The sequence below is a fragment of the Rattus norvegicus genome, chromosome 9 (assembly GCF_036323735.1).
Source record: "Rattus norvegicus strain BN/NHsdMcwi chromosome 9, GRCr8, whole genome shotgun sequence".
In the NCBI taxonomy this organism is placed as follows: domain Eukaryota; kingdom Metazoa; phylum Chordata; class Mammalia; order Rodentia; family Muridae; genus Rattus; species Rattus norvegicus.
Genome location: NC_086027.1, coordinates 3,874,640 through 3,900,582, shown reverse-complemented (window position 1 = coordinate 3,900,582; position 25,943 = coordinate 3,874,640). Strand labels below are relative to the sequence as shown.

The following is a 25,943-nucleotide window of genomic DNA, read 5'->3' as shown; positions in this document are numbered from 1 at the left end:
AAGGCAGGAAATAATCAAACTCAGAGCGGAAATCAACCAAGTAGAAACAAAAAGGACCATAGAAAGAATCAACAGAACCAAAAGTTGGTTCTTTGAGAAAATCAACAAGATAGATAAACCCTTAGCCAGACTAACGAGAGGACACAGAGAGTGCGTCCAAATTAACAAAATCAGAAATGAAAAGGGAGACATAACAACAGATTCAGAGGAAATTCAAAATATCATCAGATCTTACTATAAAAACCTATATTCAACAAAACTTGAAAATCTTCAGGAAATGGATAATTTCCTAGACAGATACCAGGTACCGAAGTTAAATCAGGAACAGATAAACCAGTTAAACAACCCCATAACTCCTAAGGAAATAGAAGCAGTCATTAAAGGTCTCCCAACCAAAAAGAGCCCAGGTCCAGACGGGTTTAGTGCAGAATTCTACCAAACCTTCATAGAAGACCTCATACCAATATTATCCAAACTATTCCACAAAATTGAGACAGATGGATCACTACCGAATACCTTCTACGAAGCCACAATTACTCTTATACCTAAACCACACAAAGACACAACAAAGAAAGAGAACTTCAGACCAATTTCCCTTATGAATATCGATGCAAAAATACTCAACAAAATTCTGGCAAACCGAATCAAAGAGCACATCAAAACAATCATCCACCATGACCAAGTAGGCTTCATCCCAGGCATGCAGGGATGGTTTAATATACGGAAAACCATCAACGTGATCCATTATATAAACAAACTGAAAGAACGAAACCACATGATCATTTCATTAGACGCTGAGAAAGCATTTGACAAAATTCAACACCCCTTCATGATAAAAGTCCTGGAGAGAATAGGAATTCAAGGCCCATACCTGAACATAGTAAAAGCCATATACAGCAAACCAGTTGCTAACATTAATCTAAATGGAGAGAAACTTGAAGCAATCCCACTAAAATCAGGGACTAGACAAGGCTGCCCACTCTCTCCCTACTTATTCAATATAGTTCTTGAAGTTCTAGCCAGAGCAATCAGACAACAAAAGGAGGTCAAGGGGATACAGATCGGAAAAGAAGAAGTCAAAATATCACTGTTTGCAGATGATATGATAGTGTATTTAAGTGATCCCAAAAGTTCCACCAGAGAACTACTAAAGCTGATAAACAACTTCAGCAAAGTGGCTGGGTATAAAATTAACTCAAATAAATCAGTAGCCTTCCTCTACACAAAAGAGAAACAAGCCGAGAAAGAAATTAGGGAAACGACACCCTTCATAATAGACCCAAATAATATAAAGTACCTCGGAGTGACTTTAACAAAGCAAGTAAAAGATCTGTACAATAAGAACTTCAAGACACTGAAGAAGGAAATTGAAGAAGACCTCAGAAGATGGAAAGATCTCCCATGCTCATGGATTGGCAGGATTAATATAGTAAAAATGGCCATTTTACCAAAAGCAATCTACAGATTCAATGCAATCCCCATCAAAATACCAATCCAATTCTTCAAAGAGTTAGACAGAACAATTTGCAAATTCATCTGGAATAACAAAAAACTCAGGATAGCTAAAGCTATCCTCAACAATAAAAGGACTTCAGGGGGAATCACTATCCCTGAACTCAAGCAGTATTACAGAGCAATAGTGATAAAAACTGCATGGTATTGGTACAGAGACAGACAGATAGACCAATGGAATAGAATTGAAGGCCCAGAAATGAACCCACACACCTATGGGCACTTGATTTTTGACAAAGGAGCCAAAACCATCAAATGGAAAAAAGACAGCATTTTCAGCAAATGGTGCTGGTTCAACTGGAGGTCAACATGTAGAAGAATGCAGATCAATCCATGCTTATCACCCTGTACAAAGCTTAAGTCCAAGTGGATCAAGGACCTCCACATCAAACCAGACACACTCAAACTAATAGAAGAAAAACTAGGGAAGCATCTGGAACACATGGGCACTGGAAAAAATTTCCTGAACAAAACACCAATGGCTTACGCTCTAAGATCAAGAATGGACAAATGGGATCTCATAAAACTACAAAGCTTCTGTAAGGCAAAGGACACGGTGGTTAGGACAAAACGGCAACCAACAGATTGGGAAAAGATCTTTACCAATCCTACAACAGATAGAGGCCTTATATCCAAAATATACAAAGAACTGAAGAAGTTAGACTGCAGGGAAACAAATAACCCTATTAAAAAATGGGGTTCAGAGCTAAACAAAGAATTCACAGCTGAGGAATGCCGAATGGCTGAGAAACACCTAAAGAAATGTTCAACATCTTTAGTCATATGGGAAATGCAAATCAAAACAACCCTGAGATTTCACCTCACACCAGTGAGAATGGCTAAGATCAAAAACTCGGGGGACAACAGATGCTGGCGAGGATGTGGAGGAAGAGGAACACTCCTCCATTGTTGGTGGGATTGCAAACTGGTACAACCATTCTGGAAATCAGTCTGGAGGTTCCTCAGAAAATTGGACATTGAACTGCCTGAGGATCCAGCTATACCTCTCTTGGGCATATACCCAAAAGATGCCCCAACATATAAAAAAGACACGTGCTCCACTATGTTCATTGCAGCCTTATTTATAATAGCCAGAAGCTGGAAAGAACCCAGATGCCCTTCAACAGAGGAATGGATACAGAAAATGTGGTACATCTACACAATGGAATATTACTCAGCTATCAAAAACAACGACTTTATGAAATTCGTAGGCAAATGGTTGGAACTGGAAAACATCATCCTGAGTGAGCTAACCCAATCACAGAAAGACATACATGGTATGCACTCATTGATAAGTGGCTATTAGCCCAAATGCTTGAATTACCCTAGATCCCTAGAACAAACGAAACTCAAGATGGATGATCAAAATGTGAATGCTTCACTCCTTCTTTAAATGAGGAAAAAGAATACCCTTGGCAGGGAAGGGAGAGGCAAAGATTAAAACAGAGACTTAAGGAACACCCATTTAGAGCCTGCCCCACATGTGGCCCATACATATACAGCCACCCAATTAGACAAGATGGATGAAGCAAAGAAGTGCAGACCGACAGGAGCCGGATGTAGATCGCTCCTAAGAGACACAGCCAGAATACAGCAAATACAGAGGCGAATGCCAGCAGCAAACCACTGAACTGAGAATAGGTCCCCTATTGAAGGAATCAGAGAAAGAACTGGAAGAGCTTGAAGGGGCTCGAGACTCCATATGTACAACAATGCCAAGCAACCAGAGCTTCCAGGGACTAAGCCCCTACCCAAAGACTATACATAGACTGACCCTGGATTCTGACCTCATAGGTAGCAATGCATATCCTAGTAAGAGCACCAGTGGAAGGGGAAGCCCTGGGTCCTGCTAAGACTGAACCCCCAGTGAACTAGACTGGTGGGGGGAGGGCGGCAATGGGGGGAGGGTTGGGAGGGGAACACCCATAAGGAAGGGGAGGGGGGAGGGGGATGTTTGCCCGGATACCGGGAAAGGGAATAACACTTGAAATGTATATAAGAAATACTCAAGTTAATAAAAAAAAAAATAAACTATGAAAGGGAAAAAATTAAATAATTTGAAGAAAAATGTAGATAGCTAGCAGTGAGGTATACATAATGTATTCATTTATGTTGCCATGAAATTTCTCTGTGTAATCACCTCTCTAGTAGTGCCACTCCCTATGGGCCAAACATTCAAACACATGAATTTATGAGGGCCATTCCTATTCAGATCACCACAGCATTCTACTTGTCAGAGACATACTGAGCAAGAGGGTGGATGTATAGCCACCACCTGTGCCACTGTCATAGAAACTCTTAGACTTATTACTTGTCAGCTGCTACTAAGGTACAAAGAAAGAGACTCCCCAAACCCTGAGTTCCCTCAAGAATAGCAAAGGGATTCTGGGATGCTACACAGATGCCACATGCAAGAGGTGGCAGGGCACAACAAATGTGTTTTGAAACCAAGAGCAGTGGTTACAGAGCCGCTTTTGTATTGTGGCAGTTACTCTTTACCATATTACCACAGTTTTACTTTGGAGCCTCTGACTGGGAAAGCCTGTTATGACTTTCATTACCTGTATGCACATAAAAGAACCTTTTGTTCTTTTTTGCCTTTAACACAAATTCTCCAGAGGCCTAAAGAGATAGATTTTTGTGTAAGGCTAGCCTGGTCTAAACCAGTTAGTGGTATGGCAAAAACATAGATTAAAAACCTGGAAAAAAATGAAAAGAGTACAGTGAGTTTTGGTTCCTTCTTGCATTTGAAGGAGTGTGTGTGCTCCATTGAGCTATGAAAGCAGAATACTGAAGCAGTGCTCTGCAGAGCGGATTGGGGAAAGTTAAAAATACTAAATGTTTTGCCATGTCACTATCTGCTTTGGTAGACTCGGGATTAGTAAGGATCAATACTGCATTCATGTTTTTATTTGGTTTGTTTTGTTTGTAGGAGACAAAGTTTAAGCAGCAAAACCTCTGGGGCTAGAGTGCTGGCCTGGAATGTACAAGGCATGTACTCCAAGGCCTATAAAGAAGGGAACTGGGGGAGCTGGGGAAGGAAGGGGAGGAGAAGGAGCATAGCTAAGCTTTATTATGTCAGATCCCTGCTGACATGGTTTAAACAAATGTCTTTAGCGCTTCTGCCTACCCTCAATTGGGCATTGTCATCTAATTGTTATAAAAGTACAGGTTTTCCTGTAGTACGTTGAAGATGGTATCGCCTCCCGTCCTGTACAGCCTCAGTTATGGTTATCTGAATACCTGGTGTGTACTAGGCCCTCAGAAATCTTCATCAAATTGAACGGCATCCGAATAAATGTAAGAGGACACGTCAGCTCTTCACTTGTTCTACAAGTGCAGTGTTAACACATGTTGTAAAATTATGCTAACAGGGTTACTGTGTCTGACTCCTCCAGGGAGATGGCCAAACACCCGTCTATTCCAGACTCAATAAGACTGACCTTTCTGGGTGCTGAGCCTAGTATGAGAGTAAGGATGTTAAGGGACTTAATGCCGACATTGGTATGCATTGTATCGTTTAATTCAAAGCATTATTTTTAAAAACAGCTTTATGTAACTATGTAGATTCCAACCCTAGAGTTTCAAATCATGCTACATCGAGGAGTCACTTTTTGATATGAACAAGTAACTTACCCTCTCTAGATATCAATGTTTGCATGTGTAATACAAGAAAAATCATCCTAGACTCATAATAAAATGACGTTCAGCATTAAATGAGATAAGGCTCCTAAAGTTCTAATCCTGGCCTCTTTTCATAAAGCCTTTAAGATTCGTCACCATCTTAGTGGAATAGCTAATAGATTTTGTACCTTGGCCTTTCCAAACTTGAATTGTCTTCAGAGCAAGGCCTTTTTCCTTGTTGGCCTCTGTCCTGGCTTAGCTTGGGACATTACACTTGACAGTCACTTAACAAGACATTGCATTGAGTGACACAGGTAGTTTTCTAAAACCATTAAGGTGTTTTCTACAGACTAAACTTTTTATCTTGTCGTGAACACAGCGATCTTGAGTGTCACTTTAGATAACTTGAGAATACTCAAATGTGATCCTCAGATTCAAATTTGAGTACTGCAGCCAAAATTCATTCCACAAAACTCTTCCTGCATTTTTTACAAAACGGGCAAAATGTATTCCCTGGTCAGGTACTAAATTTGAATATCAGCATTTGAGAAAATAACTTTTAATTACCAGATCAATTGATTACCTGTTTTTTAAACTTTATTGCTTTAAATGAAAACAGTACATTAAAGCATTATACCATTATATCCTCTCGTTTTTAATTTCTATTGGAAAAAAATGGCAGTAGGGAACCGGATATAAATATGGAAAATGAATAACTAAGAGGAGTCTGAAGAGAGGGTGAGCAGGTAGGGAAAGTGAGTGCTTTACAAATGAAAGCAGATGTGTGAGATTACCAGCTGTCAGATCACCAGTGGAAATGAAGATGATAAAGGAGTTCCTTACGCAGTTTATAATTATTCATTTTGCCCAGTCTGGTCTCCTTCCCATAGTATTCACAGGAGGGAATGCTACAACGCTTCCTTAAAAAGTGGCTTCTCCAGGAGCAGAAAGAAAATCTAAGAACCAAACTCTTTCTCACTCAATATTGTCTTTTTTCCCCTGAATCATAGTTGTTTTCCTGTGGAACCTTTTTCAAGTAGCTGATTAATGAACAAGATTTAGTTACAACTGCAGGAAGCAGCTCTCTCACAGTCAGTGTTACACAGGCAGTCATTGTAGCTCACAAAACACATGTCATTCATGGGCCCAACTGGGACTGCAGTGACTGATGGATTGCCAAGAAACAGGAGAGATTACATAGACCTGTCTTTAACAGGTGTGTTTAGGAATCGTACCTCTAGTTAGATTGGTTTATACAAGCTGATCGTGGAAGATTTTTACTTTCATCCAAAAAATTCTGTATAGACTCTCTTTTTCTCTGTCTCTGTCTCTCCCCCACCACCTCTGAATTTCCCTTTACTTTTAGAAAAACAAGTAACTCGAAAATTATAATTTTGAATTATGTGATACCTACATAGGAGAATGAGCATGGTGTAAACTGAGATGCATAATAAGCAAGGTAAGTTCTGTTTTATTAGGATGTTTAACTGCTTCCCCATTTACATGGGTTTTGTTAGTAATTTCTCAGCAGCAAAGCTAAAGGTAGCTGTATAAGTGGCGAGCAATATGTGCACATCTAAGGATGTATTTATGTTGCACATAGCACCCCTGTGTCTGTACCCTCCTTGCCCCACTCCCTGTGTGTGGGTCACGTTGGGTAGCTGAAATGTCCTGATCCAGAGGGCTTTGGTGAAGATCTCTTCTCAGTACAGACTTTCGTCGAGTCACCTGAATTATTGCATCACTTGCTTTGGCGCTCAGTTATTTTCTTAGACTCATCATAATGCACATATTTTAAACAGTATTGTGTCTGAATCTTTTTTCCCTCTTATTTAGTGATTTCTAGTAACTATCAGACCTGTCTCGGCCTTTTGATGCATTATCCACTCATCGGGGACATACACTCACTGATACTGAAGGCCCTGTTCCTTAGAGACCCAAAGGTAAGCGTTCTTGTGGAAAACATGCATAATTTTTTAAGTTGTGTGAAGAATCGAGTTCTCAATCTGATTTATTCCTAATGATTGTTAGAAATTGTAAGCCAGAGTTCACATCTCTCATTGGCCAGTATGTTAGCAAATGAATTCAGTGGGCTTTGTCCTAAGAAACTGCATCCCAGCGGTGCCTGTGTCCCTGGATCTCCTGCCTCTCTGTTAGCTTAAGAAAACATGTAAACACCAACTTCTTACAGCCAGACTTCACTATGTTTGGTAACCCCTCACAGGGGATGACTTAACTCAAGTAGGGCTTCTGAGGCCACATAAAATCAAGAAGAAGGAGCTGTACTAAGGACTAGGCCTGTAAGAATTTATCAGTGAATTATGATATGAATGTTTATGTGCACATATACATATATTAGTCTATTTTGTAGCCTACGAGTCATCTAATAAAGATTCAGACAGACCTTAACACTGATTTCTTTATTTCAGTATAAAGCAATTCATTAAAATTTTCTTCAAACTTACAGAAAAAGTGTGCTCTTTTAAAACTAATGTTATATTTCTTGAAAATAAGAACATTTAATGATCTTAAAAAAAATTGTGAATCCTTGCTGTTTTTGAGCCAAACAAAAATATTGGCTGAAGAGAGAGAGAGAAAGCTTCAAAAGCGAGTGTGAGAATGCCAGGCACGGGATGGTAATCCCTGCCTTTGGCTCTTTGGAAACTCTCCCAATAGTCATGTTGGCAGTTGTCAGACTGTCTCTGAGTCAGTCAGTCTGTCTGTGAGTTCTGTTGCCAAAGCTCTGCCTGTTCATCTTGAGCATCCAAATGTAATAGAGATCAGATTATAAAGGACTTTTTACCTTTCTCTGGTTGGTGACATTAACATTGAGTCTATTTTCTATTCTATTAGAATTTTCCTTACCTGCTTTTTACAGAAATATTCTGTTATTAGCATTTCTGTTATACACACAATTTTATTAAGCATCAAAAGGAAATCTATGCTTCTTCTTATATGAAGAAAAGAAATTTTTGGGTATGGCTGTGATTACCACTATTGTACTTTGTATTTCTGTTTGGTCTACACATGTGTATGTAAATCATATGTACTCTGGAACGTAAGAGCCCCACAGAAAGATCAAGTAGCTATAAAAGTTGTAAAGATGAAGGTGCTAATCTCTGATGAGTTTTGGTCTCCAGCCTTAAACCACATTGTGTCATCTCAGCATTCAGAATTGTAAGGAGTAGAAAATGGGATATTGACTAAACTTAAATTTCCATTCATCTTTTAATTAACAGTTTATTAATTTGTTGATGATTGTCTACAATGTATGTTGAAAATATTTACCTTTTCCCCAAACTCCTCCCATATCTGTTTCCATCTCCCTATCTACCAAGCTTCAAGTCTTTGTTTGCTTTAAACCCATCTAACCAATTCTGTGCTGCCCAAATAATAGCATGTGATGCTATTTCCTGGAACATGTCATCCTACCAGATTTCACACCCATAAAAAGACTGACTTTCCATTTCAGGAGTTAGTGGTTGCCAGTAGTTCATCCTATAAGGTAGAACTTCTGTTCAACCCTCCCACAACCCCAAAACACACACGCACGCACGCACGCACACGCACGCATGCACACACAGACACACACTCTAGCAGAGTTTTTGTCTAGCTGGAGCTTGTGCAGGACCTGTGCATGCTCTTAGAGCTGCTGTGAGCTCAACATGCAAATGTGCTATTGTGTCTGGAAAACACAGTTTTGTTGTAGTCATCCACCACTTCTGGCTCTAAACTCCTTCTACCCCCAAATTCCCTATTGTACTCAGGATGATCTGTGAGCCTGGAGAGAACAGGTACTCTATTCAAGTTCTAAGCACTCCTCAGTCTCTTCTCTACATGCTGATTAATTGTAGATATTCATGTTAATCACTATCTACTACAGAAAGAAACCTCAATTTCATTGACCAGTGTCACTGTTTTTATGCCAGTGTCATGCTGTTTTTATGACGGTAGCTCTGCAGTATAATTTAAAATCAGGGATAGTGATACCTCCACCAATTCTTTTCTTTTCTTTTTTTTTCTTTAATATATTTCACTGTATTCTTTTTATTTATGTATTTTTATTGGATATTTTATTTACATTTCAAGTCTTATTCCCTTTCCCAGTTTCCAGTCCATAAGCCCCCTATCCCATCCCCCTCTCCCTGCTTCTATAAGGATGTCCTGCCTCCCCACCCTGACATTCCCCTACACTGGGGGGTCCAACCTTGGCAGGACGAAGGAATTCTCCCATTGGTGCCCAACAAGGCCATCCTCTGCTACATATGCAGTTGGAGCCATGGGTCTGTCCATGTATAGTCTTTCGGTGGTGGTTTAATCCCTGGGAGCTCTGGTTGGTTGGTAATGTTGTTCTTATGGGATTACAAGCCCCTTCACCTCCTTCAATCCTTTCTCTAACTCCTCCAATGGGACTCCATCCTCAGTTCAATGGTTTGCTGCTACCATTCACCTCTGTATTTGTCATGCTCTGACTGTATCTCTCAGGAGACATCTATATCCGGTTCCTGTCACCATGCCCTTCTTAGCTTCATCAATATTGTCTAGGTTTGGTGGCTGTATATATATATAGGCTGGATCTAAGGGGGTGGGGGGGCAAGCTCTTCAGTTTCTGCTCCAAACTTTGTCTCCAGATCTCCTCCTATGAATATTTTTATTCTCCCTTTTAAGAAAGACTAAAGCATCCACACATTGGTCATCCTTCTTCTTGAGCTTCATGTGGTCTGTGGGTTGTATGTTGGGTAATTCGAGCTTTTGGGCTAATATCCACTTAACAGTGAGTAGCATAACATACATACATACATACATACATACATACATACATACATACATATACGTATATACATATATATATTTGTACATGTGATTAGGTTACTTCACTCAGGATGATGTTTTCTAGTTCCATCCATTTGCCAGTGAAATTCATGAAATCGTTGTTTTTGATAGTTGTGAGTAGAATTCCATTGTGTAGATGTACCACATTTTCTGTATTCATTCCTCTGTTGAGGGACATCTGGGTTCTTTCCAGCTTCTGGCTATTATAAATAAGGCTATAATAAACATAATGGAACATGTGTCCTTATTATATGTTGGAGCATAATTTGGGTATATGCCCAGGAGTGGTATAGCTGAGTCCTCAGGTAATACTATATCCAGTTTTCTGAGGAACCTCCAGACAGATTTACACAGTGGTTGTACCAGCTTAAATCCCACCAACAATGGAGGAGTGTTCTCTTTCTCCACATCTTCTCCAGAATCTGTTGTCACATGAATTTTTGACCTTAGCCATTCTGACTGGTGTGAGGTGGAATCTCAGAGTGGTCATGATTTTCATTTCCCTAATGACTAAAGATGTTGAACATTTCGTTAGGTGCTTCTCAGCCATTCAGAATTCCTCAGCTGAGAATTCTTTGTTTAGCCCTGTACCCCACTTTTTAATATGATGATTTGATTCTCTGGAGTCTAACTTCTTGTGGTCTTTGTATATATTGGATATTATCAGATGTAAGTTTGGTAAAGATCTTTTCCCAAAATATTGGTTTCTGTTTTGTCCTAATAACAGTGTCCTTTGCCTTACAGAAGCTTTGCAGTTTTATGAGGTCCCATTTATTGATTTTTGATCTTAGAGCATAAGCCACTGGTGTTTTGTTCAAGAAATTTTCCCCAGTGCCCATGTGTTGAAGACTCTTCCCCACTTTTTCTTCTATTAGTTTGAGTGTATCTGGTTTGATGTAGAGGTCCTTGATCCACTTGGACTTAAGCTTTGTACAGGGTGATAAGAGTGGATTGATCTGCATTCTTCTACATGCCGACCTCCAGTTGAACAAGCACCATTTGTTGAAAATGCTGTCTTTTTTTCACTGGATGGTTTTAGCTCCTTTGTCAAAGATCAAGTGACTATAGATATGTGGGTTCATTTCTGGGTCTTCAATTATATTCCACTGATCTACCTATCTGTCTCTGTACCAATACCATACAGGTTTTATCACTATCGCTCTGTGATACTGCTTGAGGTCAGGGATGGTGACTCAGAAATTCTGTTATTGTTTAGGATAGTTTTTGCAATCCTGGGTTTTTTTTTTCATTCCAAATGAATTTGCAAATTGCTCTAAATCTATGAAGAATTCAATTGGAATTTTGATGGGGATTGCATTGAATCTGTAGATTCCTTTTGGCAAAATGGCCATATTTACAATATTAATCCTGCCCATCCCTGAGCATGGGAGATCTTCCCGTCTTGTGAAATCTTCTTTAATTTCTTTCTTCAGAGACTTGAAGTTCTTGTCATATAGATCTTTCACTTGCTTGGTTAGAGTCACACGAAGGTATTTTATATTATTTGTAACACTTGTGAAGAATGTCATTTCCCTCTTTTCTTTCTCAGCCTGTTTATCCTTTGAGTGGAGGAAGGCTACTGATTTGTTTGAGTTAATTTTTTACCCAGCCACTTTGCTGAAGGTGTTTATCAGGCTTAGTAGTTCTCTGGTGGAACTTTTGTGGTCATTTAAGTATACTATCATATCATCTACAAATAGTGATATTTTGACTTCTTCCTTTCCAATTTGTATCCCTTTGACCTCCTTTTGTTGTCTGATTGCTCTGGCTAGGACTTCAAGTACCATATTGAATAAGTAGGGAGAGAGTAGACAACCTTGTCTAGTCCCTTATTAGTAGGTTTGTTTCAAGTTTCTCTCCGTTTAGTTTGATGTTGGCTACTGGTTTGCTGTATATGGCTTTTACTATGTTTAGGTATGGGCCTTGAATTCCTTATCTTTTCAAGACTTTTAACATGAAGGGGTTTTGAATTTTGTCATATGTTTTTTCAGCATCTAATGAGATGATCATGAGTTTTTTTCTTTGCGTTTTTTTTATATAGTGGTTTACCTGATGGATTTTTGTATATTGATCCATCTCTGTATCCTTGGGATGAAGCCTACTTGATCATGATGTATGATTGTTTTGATGTGTTCTTTGATTCGGTCTGCAAGAATTTTTTTGAGTATTTTTCTGTCCATATTCATAAGTCAAATTGGTCTGAAGTTCTCTTTCTTTGTTGGGTCTTTGTGTGGTTTATGTATAAGAGTAATTGTGGCTTCATAGAAGGAATTGGGTAGTGATTTTTCGTTTCTATTTCATGGAATAGTTTGGATAATATTGGTATTAGGTCTTCTATGAAGGTCTGATAGAATTCTGCACTGAAACCATCTGGTCCTGGGCTTTTTTTGGTTGTTAGACTTTTAATAACTGCTTCTATTTCTTTAGGAGTTATGGGACTGTTTAAATGGTTTCTCTGATCCTGATTTAGCTTTGGTACCTGGTATCTGTCTAGCAAATTATTTATTTCATCCAGATTTTCCAGGTTTGTTGAATGTAGGCTTTTGTAGTGGGCTCTGATGATTTCTTTTAATTTCCTCAGATTCTCTTGTTATGTCTCCTTTTTTTTTTTTTTAGTCTCAACTTTTTTTCCTTCATCTTTATTAAATTGGGTATTTCTTTTCATTTCTGATTTTGTTAATTTGGATACTGTCTCTGTGTCCTTTGGTTAGTCTGACTAAGGGTTTATCTATCTTGTTGATTTTTCTCAAACAACCAGTTGCTGTTTATTCTTCTTTTTCGTTTGTTTGTTTATTCTTTTTATAGTCTTTTTGTTTCTACTTGGTTGATTTCCACCCTGAGTTTGATTAGTTCCTGCTGTCTACTCCTCTTGGGTGTATTTGCTTCTTTTTGTTCTAGAGCTTTTAGGTGTGCTGTCAAGCTGGTCACATATGCTCTCTCCTGTTTCTTTTTGGAGGCACTCAGAGACAAAGACAAACACTACCTCTGAGTAAAAGGCTAGAAAACAATTTTTCAAGCAAATGGTTCCAAGATACAAGCTGGAGTAGCCATTCTAATACGGAATAAAATCAACTTTCAACCAAAAGTTATCAAAAAAGACAATGAAGGACACTTCATATTCATTAAAGGAAAAATCCACCAAGATGAACTCTCAATCCTAAATATGTATGCTCCAAATACAAGGGCACCTACATACGTAAAAGAAACGTTACTAAAGCTCAAAACACACATTGTACCTCACACAATAATAGTGGGAGATTTCAACACCCCACTCTCATCAATGGACAGATCATGGAAACAGAAATTAAACAGAGACAGAAAAACTAATGGAAGTTATGAACCAAATGGATTTAACAGACATGTATAGAATATTTCATCCTAAAACAAAAGAATATACCTTCTTCTCAGCACCTCATGGTACCTTCTCCAAAATTGACCATATAATCTGTCACAAATAAGCCTCAACAGGTACAGGAAGATTGAATAATCCCAGGCATCCTATCAGATCACCACAGACTAAGGCTGGTCTTCAGTATCAACGAGAACGACAGAAGCCTACGTGCACATGGAAGTTGAATAACGCTCTACTCCATGATAACTATATCAAGGAAGAAATAAAGAAATTAAAGACCTTTTAGAATTTAATGACAATGAAGGCACAACACACCAAACTTATGGGACACAGTGAAAGCAGAGCTAAGAGGACAACTCAGCAATTCTTTTCTTTCTCATTGTTTTGGATAGCCTTGTTTTTGTTGGGAATTTTTTCATCTAGGTTTGTCTAAGAGAATTGCTAATAATACTCTTTTTCTGTTGCCTCATTGACTAGTTTGGTATTGTAGTAATATGAGCTTCATAAACAAAATTTGGAATCATCCTTTTCTTTTGTATTCTACAGACAATTTTGAGTAGTATTGATGTTAGGTATTTTTTTAAAGGTCTGGCATAATTCTATACTATATCTATGTGGCCCTAGTTTTTTAAGTTAAGATATTTTTAATTACTCCTGCTAGATCATGGTATTGTTCTGGATCTATTTAAATTATTTATTTCATCTTCATTTAACCTTGGTAGATCATATACATATATGCATATATAGAAAGTATGTCCTTGTGAATTTCCTCAGTGTCTGTTGAAATGTTTTCCTTTAATAAATTTGGGTCTTCTCTAGTTTGGTTAATTTCCTAATGGCTTGTCAATCTTGTTAATTTTCAAAGAACCAATCATCTCTTCCCATTTTTCATGTTAGGGTATTGCTTATTCTTTTTCCAAGGTCTTCAGATGCATCATTAAGTATGAGAGTCCTCAAATTTTGAGTGTAGGTATTTAGTGCTTAAAACTTTCCTGTTAGGACTGCTGTCTTGGTCAGCTTTGTGCTGCTCTGACTAAATGCCATGATGAAAAGCTACATGAGAAGGAAGGGCTTTGTTTCATCTCATAGCTTATGTGAGGATATAGTTGTCAGATGGAAGGCACTGCGTTATTTCAGCCCTCCTATACTTTGCTGACACTTGCTTTATTTCCTAGTATGTAATCAATTTTGAAGAAAGTTCCATGGTTGCAGTGACGTACACCCTTTAATGTTTGGGTGCAGTATTCTGTAGATGTAGATTCTAGATCCATTTGATTCATGGTGTCATTTGACTCCCAAGTCTCTGTTTCCTTTCAGTCTGGATTACCTGTCTATTCAAAGGAGTCAGGGAATTAAAGTTTCCTACCACCATCATCTGGAGTCAAACTGTGGTTTTATATCTAACAGTATTTCTTTTATGAAAGTGGATACCCTTCTGATCTGTGTATAAATGTTTAGAATTTTAGTACTTTCTTGGTTCATTTTTTTCCTGGAGTGAAGTGATTATCCTTGCTGATCCCTTCTCACTAATTTTGGTTTAAAGTCTATTTTATTAGAATAGCTACACTTTTCTGAGCTCCATTGGCTTGGAGATACTTTCTCCTTTCACCTGAAGGTGGTATCTGTTGTTGATGGGAGGTTTGTTTCTTGGAAGCAAAAAGAGGTATCCTGTGTTCCAATGCTAGTTTGTGCTCTTTTAAGAGTTGAAATGTAATACTGGGGATTTTTTGTTGACTCAGACATCTTCTGATGAACTGTATTCTGTAGTTCTTTACTCCGTCTCCCTTCCTGGAGTGTTTAACTTTCTCTTCAGACCAAGGTAGTCTTTCAGTGTTCTCTGTAGAGCTGGCTTAAGGATCATAAATTTTGAAAAATCTATTTTTATAATGAAAAATCTTTCTCCTTTTATTACAACTGATAGTTTTACTGAGTGTAATAGATCACAGATAATGTCTGTGATCTTTCAGAATGTGTAGACCATCAGGCCAGACCATTTTTGCTCAAAATCGTCTCCAGGTGTTATTCTAATCAGTTTGCCTTTGTATGTGACTTGATCTTTCTCTCTTGCAGCTTGAATATCCTTTGTTCCATATAGTTAATATTTTGATTATTATATGACTGTGGAGTTTCATTTCTGATCCTTTTTACTTGGTATTTTTTGTATGTTTCTTGTACCTTGATAGACATTCTTTTGAAATTTTTTTTCTTCTATGATTTTCTTGAAAGTGTTTTTATGCCTATGGCCTGAGTTTCTTTTCCTTCTTCTATTCCAATGATTCATATTGCATTTGTTGTTATAGTATACCAGAGTCCCTCCATATTCTGTTTTTAGTGGGTTTTTTTCCAGATTTCACATTTTCTTTGATTAATTTATATATATTCTTTACCTTGTCTTCAACCTTTGATACTCTTTGTTTTTTATTCCAATTGACCGGTTCTATTTGTGAGACTTTCCATTGTTTTTTTTTTTATTTTACTGACTTAATACTTTTATTTCCAGTTTTTATTTCAGATTAGCTTGTCTTTGAGAATGCTATTTCTTTATTAATTCCATTTTCATGGCTTTGTTTTCTTAACCTCATTCAACTGTTTATTTTTGTAGTCTTCATTCTATTGTGTCCTCTGAGCTCCTTAGACATAATTATAATTGACATCCTGAAAGCATTTTTTTTCTAACTACTAAGTTGCTTTTTTCAGGGAAAGTTGTTATGAGGGTAGGATTTTCTGGAAGAGACATGTTCGTTATTCATGTTGTTTTTCTTGGGAGATGGAACTTAAGCACCTGAAGTTAAGTCACTGGTGATTATTTTGGTTTAGATGTCTGGTCTCACCTTTGTTGAGTATGTGTTTTGGTCTTTGTTTGCTGTTAACCTATCTTGTCAGGATGTGGACCAGCTGAATGGTACTTGGGGTTCAGTCTTGAAGGGTACTCTGTTTTGATATGCAAATGAAATGTCTAGTTTAGCTAGGGACTGGTGCAACTTCTGAGCCTTAGGAACAAAATTTCTGTAGCATTAGAAGATTCTAGCAGCTGATCTTCAGACATCTATGGAGGACTCACTGGTTTCTAGAGGTTGTTCTTGGATAGCAGGGATGGGGGCCACAGTGGGAGTGTATCATTGTGCTGGTAACAGGGCACAGGATATTTCACCATCCTTAAGAGGCGGTGGCTGGGAGTCCTTACTGGGGTAAAGTGACTGGTATGCCATTGAGCCTGAGTTCCTTTTTTGTTTGTGGGGGTTGGCTCAATGAAGAAAGAAATGAATATTTTGTCATAACTTACCAGTCTTAGTAATTTTCTCTAGGTAAATAAAATCTTTTTAAGAGGAGATTACCCAATCTCAGTATTCTTTATAGTTAATCCATTAATGCTTATTAGTGGAATCTAACTACCCTTTCATGTCTGTATAATTTTTGTAGAGAACTTTTTATTTCAGTAGAATATAATGAACAAATCTCCTACCATTAAAAGTTAAGATTTGTAGGCTAGCAGGTGGAACTAGAAAAAAAATCACTCTGAGTGAGGTAACTCAGACTCAGAAAGACATTCATGGTATGTATTCACTTACAAGTGGATAGTACCTGTAAAATAAAAGATAATTATGTTACAGTCCAAGACCCAGAGAGGCTAAGTAACAGGGAGGACTTATGGGGGATGCAAGGATCTCCCTAGAAAGGGGAAATAAAATAGATTTTACCAGCAGACTAGGATGGGTGGAGTTTGGAACAGAAGGGGTCAGGATTGGGGGTGGGGTGGAGAAAATCCTGGGAGAAACCACTGGAATTGGGTTACATTTTGGGAGCTAGGTGGAAACCTAGTTCAATGTAAACCCCATGAAATGTATGAGAGGAACTCCTGCAAAGACTCCTAGTAACGGAGGACACGGTGCCTGAACCAACTGCCATCTGTAACCAGGCAAGGCCCCAAGTGGAAGGTTTGGCACCCCAACCCGGCCATAAAACCTTCAACCTATAATTTATCCTACCTGTAGAGAGTTCTGGGACCAAAGTCTACCAGAATTATCATCAAAGAGACAAGAGAGACTCCATCCAGCAACTGATGGAGTGGAGAATACCACAGTTGGAGCTCAGGAGTCCTGCAGAGGACTCGGGGGCTTTCGGAGAGCAGGCAGCTTATAGGCGTGACCTGGGCCCTCTGCATGTATGCGATGGCTGAGTAGTGTTCTTTCGGGAATCCTAAAAGTGGGAGTAATGGCTATCTCTGACTCAATTGTCGACTTGTGGGATCCTTTCCTCCTATTGGTTTGCCTTGTCCAGTCATGATGTGATGGATGTGTCTAGTTTTATTTTAGCTTGTTATGCTGTGTTTGGTTGATATTCCTCGGAGGCCTATTCTTTTTGTTGAGGGGATGTTGAGGGAAGGTGGATTTGGAAGAGAGGGGAGTTGGCACAGGGTAGGGGATGAGGGTATGAGAAAAGATTTAAAAACAATGATTTAAAAATTAAGAAGAAAAGTATTAGCATTAATTTTTTAAAGGGGGAGACTACTCTATATTCAGAATCTTACCAACTAAAACTATTCAAAAGGTGGGGTCATAACTCATGTCTCTGGGACTTAAGAAAGTGGGCCTGATGAGAACGTCATGTTTACAGTCTCACATGGACAGGCTCATGGGATGACGATATCTACAGGAAAAGTAAAGAATGCTCTTTATCCATAAGGGTTTGCAGATGGCTAGGGGTTTTCAAAGCAAGGTGTGGTTCTAATTGATTATAGTGGCTGCCTCTTTGACATCACCCTGGAAGTTTCAGGAGAGGTAATTTTTGCTCTGCCAAATATAGTATGCCTATGAGGTGTCTGAATCAGAAACTAGTAACATAGATCGAGCTCAGTATTTTGGAACTCTCGTGTTTATTGAGTTTTGATATTTTTGCAGCATTAGAAGTTATATAAAATTATCTCTGATGACCTACCCAACTAGAGCATCATTTGCCTATAAAGAACTGTTTTCTAATGGAGAAACATAGGCCAGTCCATGCTGCCAAAGCAGAATGAAATAATCCCACACAAGCACAAAGAGGCCATTTATGCTGAGGAGAAATGGGAAGAAAAGTATAATGCTGATAATGCCTCTGCCCAGGTCTCCTAAGCTTCAGACTCCGGGGAACTCTAAATGCTTTTTTTATACTAACAATGAAACACTTAGAGCTCTTGTCACTCCTGGTTCAAGTAGTTCTGAGTAACTGTGCAAACACAGTAAAGCTCACAGTTGTACAGGTAAGATCTGAGGCAAGGAGTGGACCTTTCTTTGTTCTAACTTTGTGTCTCATTTTGTGCATGCTGATAGATTCAATAAAGTAAAAGTCAGTAAAGAACTCCTTAGTAATTCATTGCCCACCTTCAGCAAAGCACTTTGCCCTGTTATCATCTTTAATTTCTTCATGGAAATTGCTCTCTTGAGAATATATTCTATAAATACAGCCTGAGACACCAATCTCTAATTGTTTTGTATGAGTATGGTAGACTTTACTTTGGAAAGATTTTCCACTAGAGCAGTTTAGAATAATATATCTGAAGGCTGTAATAACAGAATTATAATTCGTCGTTTTCCTAAGACCTGGATGAGCTTAATGCGGTCCTCATGGCAGCACTGTGAACTACAACAGAACAGCTGGTCTTCTGTCTTTCCAGTACTGGGAAAGTCCCCAGGCCAGAAGCCTGTAAGCTACATATAAGCCACCCAGTGTAGCTTCTGGACCTTTGTGCCTATTCTCTCCCTCCTGAAATTACTGACATTTTTTTCTACCATTTCCACAAAGCCATTTTGGGGTTCAGTTAGGACACATGACATTTTCTGTTTTACCCACCCATAAACATGCCTTTATCAGTTATTTATCCGAATTATTCCTGCTCATTTTCCATCAATTAACTTTGTGTCCTACACGTGATGGGTTAAAAAAAAAAAAAAATTCTTTCAAGCACTATGTCTCGTTCTAGGACCCCACATTAATATAGATAAAACTCACTCACCTGGCAAATTTGTCGAACCCATATCTACATATATACAAACTATAGCCAGTGTTGTATTTTAGCTGCTGTGTTGATCATGATGTTGAAATAACCCTACCATTTGACCCTAAGTACCATCTAGTTCCTCAATTTACCATGTCAGAATTCCTCAAAAAGTATTTCTACCTGCAAATGTTATGAAATAATAGTGAGTTAGCAATCTGGTAGATAGAACTACAGATTCATATTCTCCCTCTCCCTCTCCCTCTCCCTCTCCCTCTCCCTCCCCCTCCCCCTCCCCCTCTCCCTCTCCCTCTCCCTCTCCCTCTCCCTCTCCCTCTCCTCCTCCCTCCCTCCCTCTCATCACACTGGAACTAGTGAACAGGTTTCCCAACTCAATCTACTAAATGAAGTTAGAAGGAGAGAAGGAGGAAAGACTGAAAAATATGAAGTGATTAAAAAACATTGTTCTAGCTACTAGTTCAAATTTTTAAAAAAAATTAAACACGATTAGAAACAAAAGTCATAGAAAGTGTGAACATATTGTGTTCTTTAAACAACCAGATGTGCCCTCCTTCCTGAAGGCAGTGAGGGCTAGGAATAGAGGTTTAAAACTATTGTTTTAACTTAACTGTGAATTTTGAAAATCTGTTTTTACCCTTTAGCAAATAAAATTCTAATAGAAAAACATAAGCAAAGTAATTCTCATTTTTTGGTGCTCTTATATTTGTGTTGTGAATTGAAGTATTAGCCTTACCACAAGGACTTATTACACATGAAATACAGAATGTGGATTGCCAGTGTGATTATGCAGTAAGAATTTGTCCACTTTCATTTGTTTTAAAAAGAGAATATTCAAAAAAATTTCCTACTAAGTTTTCAGGTCTCCCAAAAGTGTCTAGTGTTGTTATTAAGAAAAAAACTACTAGATTTAGCGGGGGAAGTCCCAAACCAGCGGATCCCTGCCTGCAGCAGCTCTCTGCTCCCAAACCCCGTGGGAGAGAGACCTCACCGCCTGGTCAGGTGGGCACTCCTGAGGCTGCAGAGTGGAAGAGACCACCAACACTGCCCACCCCTGCCCACATCCCTGGCCCAAGAGGAAACTGTATACTGCCTCTGGGCTCCCGTGGGGGAGGGCCCAGGAGCAGCAGGTCTGCTGCGACTGGGACACCGCCAGAACCTGAAGGGACCGGCCGGATAAACAGTCCTCTGCACCCAAATCCCGTGGGAGGGAGAGCTAAACCTTCAGAGAGGCAGACACGCCTGGGAAACCAGAAGAGACTGCACTCTGCACACATCTATGACACCAGAGGAAAACACCAAAGGCCGTCTGGAACCCTGGTGCACGGAAGCTCCCAGAAAGGGCGGCGCAGATCTTCCTGGTTGCTGCCCCCACGGAGAGCTCATAAGCAACACCCCACGAGCAAACTTGAGCCTCGGAACCACAGGTAAGACTAATTTTTCTGCCGCAAGTGACCTGCCTGGTGAACTCAAGACACAGGCCCACAGGAACAGCTGAAGACCTGTAGATAGGAAAAACTACATGCCCGAAAGCAGAACACTCTGTCCCCATAACTGGCTGAAAGAAAACAGGAAAACAGGTCTGCAGCACTCCTGACACACAGGCTTATAGGACAGTCTAGCCACTGTCAGAAATAGCAGAACAAAGTAACACTAGAGATAATCTGATGGCGAGAGGCAAGCGCAGGAACCCAAGCAACAGAAACCAAGACTACATGGCATCATCGGAGCCCAATTCTCCCACCAAAGCAAACATGGAATATCCAAACACACCAGAAAAGCAAGATCTAGTTTCAAAATCATATTTGATCATGATGCTGGAGGACTTCAAGAAAGACGTGAAGAACTCCCTTAGAGAAACACAGGAAAACATTAATAAACAAGTAGAAGCCTACGAGAGGAATCGCAAAAATCCCTGAAAGAATTCCAGGAAAACATAAATAAACAAGTAGAAACCCATAGAGAGGAGTCACAAAAATCCCTGAAAGAATTCCATGAAAACACAATCAAACAGTTGAAGGAATTGAAAATGGAAATAGAAGCAATCAAGAAAGAACACATGGAGACAACCCTGGATATAGAAAACCAAAAGAAGAGACAAGGAGCTGTAGGTACGAGCTTCACCAACAGAATACAAGAGATGGAAGAAAGAATCTCAGGAGCAAAAGATTCCATAGAAATCATCGACTCAACTGTCAAAGATAATGTAAAGCGGAAAAAGCTACTGGTCCAAAACATACAGGAAATCCAGAACTCAATGAGAAGATCAAACCTAAGGATAATAGGTATAGAAGAGAGTGAAGACTCCCAGCTCAAAGGACCAGTAAATATCTTCAACAAAATCATAGAAGAAAACTTCCCTAACCTAAAAAGAGAGATACCCATAGACATAAAAGAAGCCTACAGAACTCCAAATAGATTGGACCAGAAAAAAAACACACCACCCCCCCCCCGTCACATAATAGTCAAAACACCAAACGCACAAAATAAAGAAAGAATATTAAAAGCAGTAAGGGAAAAAGGTCAAGTAACATATAAAGGCAGACCTATCAGAATCACACCAGACTTTTCGCCCGAAACTATGAAAGCCAGAAGATCCTGGACAGATGTCATACAGACCCTAAGAGAACACAAATGCCAGCCCAGGTTACTGTACCCTGCAAAACTCTCAATCAACATAGATGGAGAAACCAAGATATTCCATGACAAAACCTAATATACACAATATCTTTCTACAAATCCAGCACTACAAAGGATAATAAATGGTAAAGCCCAACATAAGGAGGCAAGCTATACCCTAGAAAAGAAGCAAGAAACTAATAATCTTGGCAACAAAATAAAGAGAAGAAAAGCACACAAACATAACCTCATATCCAAATATGAATATAACAGGAAGCAATACTCACTATTCCTTAATATCTCTCAACATCAATGGCCTCAACTCCCCAATAAAAAGACATAGATTAACAAACTGGATATGCAACGAGGACCCAGCATTCTGCTGCCAACAGGAAACACACCTCAGAGACAAAGACAGACACTACCTCAGAGTGAAAGGCTGGAAAACAACTTTCCAAGCAAATGGTCTGAAGAAGCAAGCTGGAGTAGCCATTCTAATATCAAATAAAATCAATTTTCAACTAAAAGTCATCAAAAAAGATAAGGAATGACACTTCATATTCATTAAAGGAAAAATCCACCAAGATGAACTCTCAATCCTAAATATCTATGCCCCAAATATAAGGGCACCTACATATGTAAAAGAAACCTTATTAAAGCTCAAAACACACATTGTACCTCACACAATAATAGTAGGAGATTTCAACACCCCACTCTCATCAATGGACAGATCATGGAAACAGAAATTAAACAGAGACGTAGACAGACTAAGAGAAGTCATGAACCAAATGGACTTAACAGATATTTATAGAACATTCTATCCTAAAGCAAAAGGATATACCTTCTTCTCAGCTCCTCATGGTACTTTCTCCAAAATTGACCATATAATTGGTCAAAAAACAGACCTCAACAGGTACAGAAAGATAGAAATAATCCCATGCGTGCTATCAGACCACCACGGCCTAAAACTGGTCTTTAATAACAATAAGGGAAGAATGCCCACATATACGTGGAAGTTGAACAATGCTCTCCTCAATGATACCCTGGTCAAGGAACAAATAAAGAAAGAAATTAAAGACTTTTTAGAATTTAATGAAAATGAAGGTACAACATACCCAAACTTATGGGACACAATGAAAGCTGTGCTAAGAAGAAAACTCATAGCTCTGAGTGCCTGCAGGAAGAAGCAGGAAAGAGCATATGTCAGCAGCTTGACAGCACACCTAAAAGCTCTAGAACAAAAAGAAGCAAATACACCCAGGAGGAGTAGAAGGCAGGAAATAATCAAACTCAGAGCTGAAATCAACCAAGTAGAAACAAAAAGGACCATAGAAAGAATCAACAGAACCAAAAGTTGGTTCTTTGAGAAAATCAACAAGATAGATAAATCCTTAGTCAGACTAATGAGAGGACACAGAGAGTGTGCCCAAATTAACAAAATCAGGAATGAAAACGGAGACATAACTACAGATTCAGAGGAAATTCAAAAAATCATCAGATCTTAATATAAAAGCCTATATTCAACAAAACTTGAAAATCTGCAGGAAATGGACAATTTCCTAGACAGATACCAGGTACCGAAGTTAAATCAGGAACAGATAAACCAGTTAAACAACCCCATAACTCCTAAGGAAATAGAAGCAGTCATTAAAGGTCTCCCAACCAAAAAGAGCCCAGGTCCAGATGGGTTTAGTGCAGAATTCTATCAGACCTTCATAGAAGACCTCATACCAATATTATCCAAACTATTCCACAAAATTGAAACAGATGAGCGCTACCGAATTCCTTCTATGAAACCACAATTACTCTTATACCTAAACCACACAAAGACCCAACAAAGAAAGAGAACTTCAGACCAATTTCCCTTATGAATACTGACGCAAAAATACTCAGTAAAATTCTGGCAAACCGAATCCAAGAGCACATCAAAACAATCATCCACCATGATCAAGTAGGCTTCATCCCAGGCATGCAGGGATGGTTTAATATACGGAAAACCATCAACGTGATCCATTATATAAACAAATTGAAAGAACAAAACCACATGATCATTTCATTAGATGCTGAGAAAGCATTTGACAAAATTCAACACCCCTTCGTGATAAAAGTCCTGGACAGAATAGGAATTCAAGGCCCATACCTAAACGTAGTAAAAGCCATATAAAGCAAACCAGTTGCTAACATTAAACTAAATGGAGAGAAACTTGAAGCAATCCCACTAAAATCAGGGACTAGACAAGGCTGCCCATTCTCTCCCTACTTATTCAATATAGTTCTTGAAGTTCTAGCCAGAGCAATCAGACAACAAAAGGATACAGATCGGAAAAGAAGAAGTCAAAATATCACTATTTGCAGATGATATGATAGTATATTTAAGTGATCCCAAAAGCTCCACCAGAGAACTACTAAAGCTGATAAACAACTTCAGCAAAGTGGCTGGGTATAAAATTAACTCAAATAAATCAGTAGCCTTCCTCTACACAAAAGAGAAACAAGCCGAGAAAGAAATTAGGGAAACGACACCCTTCATAATAGACCCAAATAATATAAAGTACCTCGGTGTGACTTTAACCAAGCAAGTAAAAGATTTGTACAATAAGGACTTCAAGACTCTGAAGAAAGAAATTGAAGAAGACCTCAGAAGATGGAAAGATCTCCCATGCTCATGGATTGGCAGGATTAATATAGTAAAAATGGCCATTTTACCAAAAGCGATCTACAGATTCAATGCAATCCCCATCAAAATACCAATCCAATTCTTCAAATGGTTAGACAGAATAATTTGCAAATTCATCTGGAATAACAAAAAACCCAGGATAGCTAAAGCTATCCTCAACAATAAAAGGACTTCAGGGGGAATCACTGTCCCTGAACTCAAGCAGTATTACAGAGCAATAGTGATAAAAACTGCATGGTATTGGTACAGAGACAGACAGATAGACCAATGGAACAGAATTGAAGACCCAGAAAGGAACCCACACACCTATGGGCACTTGATTTTTGACAAAGGAGCCAAAACCATCAAATGGAAAAAAGATAGCATTTTCAGCAAATGGTGCTGGTTCAACTGGAGATCAGCATGTAGAAGAATGCAGATCGATCCATGCTTATCACCCTGTATAAAGCTTAAGTCCAAGTGGATCAAGGACCTCCACATCAAACCAGATACACTCAAACTAATAGAAGAAAAACTAGGGAAGCATCTGGAACACATGGGCACTGGAAAAAATTTCCTGAACAAAACACCAATGGCTTATGCTCTAAGATCAAGAATGGACAAATGGGATCTCATAAAACTGCAAAGCTTCTGTAAGGCAAAGGACACTGTGGTTAGGACAAAACGGCAACCAACAGATTGGGGAAAGATCTTTACCAATCCTACAACAGATAGAGGCCTTATATCCAAAATATACAAAGAACTCAAGAAGTTAGACCTCAGGGAGACAAATAACCCTATTAAAAAATGGGGTTCAGAGCTAAACAAAGAATTCACAGCTGAGGAATGCCGAATGGCTGAGAAACACCTAAAGAAATGTTCAACATCTTTAGTCATATGGGAAATGCAAATCAAAACAACCCTGAGATTTCACCTCACACCAGTGAATATGGCTAAGATCAAAAACTCAGATGACAGCAGATGCTGGCGAGGATGCGGAGAAAGAGGAACACTCCTCCATTGTTTTGGGATTGCAGACTGGTACAACCATTCTGGAAATCAGTCTGGAGGTTCCTCAGAAAATTGAACATTGAACTGCCTGAGGATCCAGCTATACCTCTCTTGGGCATATACCCAAAATATGCCCCAACATATAAAAAAGTCACATACTCCACTATGTTCATAGCAGCCTTATTTATAATAGCCAGAAGCTGGAAAGAACCCAGATGCCCTTCAACAGAGGAATGGATACAGAAAATGTGGTACATCTACACAATGGAATATTACTCAGCTATCAAAAACAACGAGTTTATGAAATTCGTAGGCAAATGTTTGGAACTGGAAAATATCATCCT

The 25,943-nt window shown here is 38.9% G+C and overlaps 1 protein-coding gene across 18 annotated transcripts in view; it reads left to right on the top strand.

Moving 5' to 3' along the window:
* Positions 1-25,943, top strand: part of Tbc1d5 (TBC1 domain family, member 5) — a 516,940-nt gene that overhangs the window by 356,389 nt on the left and 134,608 nt on the right. For all 18 annotated transcript variants that reach the window (XR_010054624.1, XR_005488952.2, XM_063267576.1 and 15 more), the window contains one exon: positions 6,973-7,079. Coding sequence is in view for 16 of the 18 variants with exons in the window: in XM_063267576.1 (XP_063123646.1) it covers positions 6,973-7,079 (107 nt within the window). In the remaining 2 variants the exon portion in view is untranslated. The remainder of the gene's footprint in view (positions 1-6,972; positions 7,080-25,943) is intronic.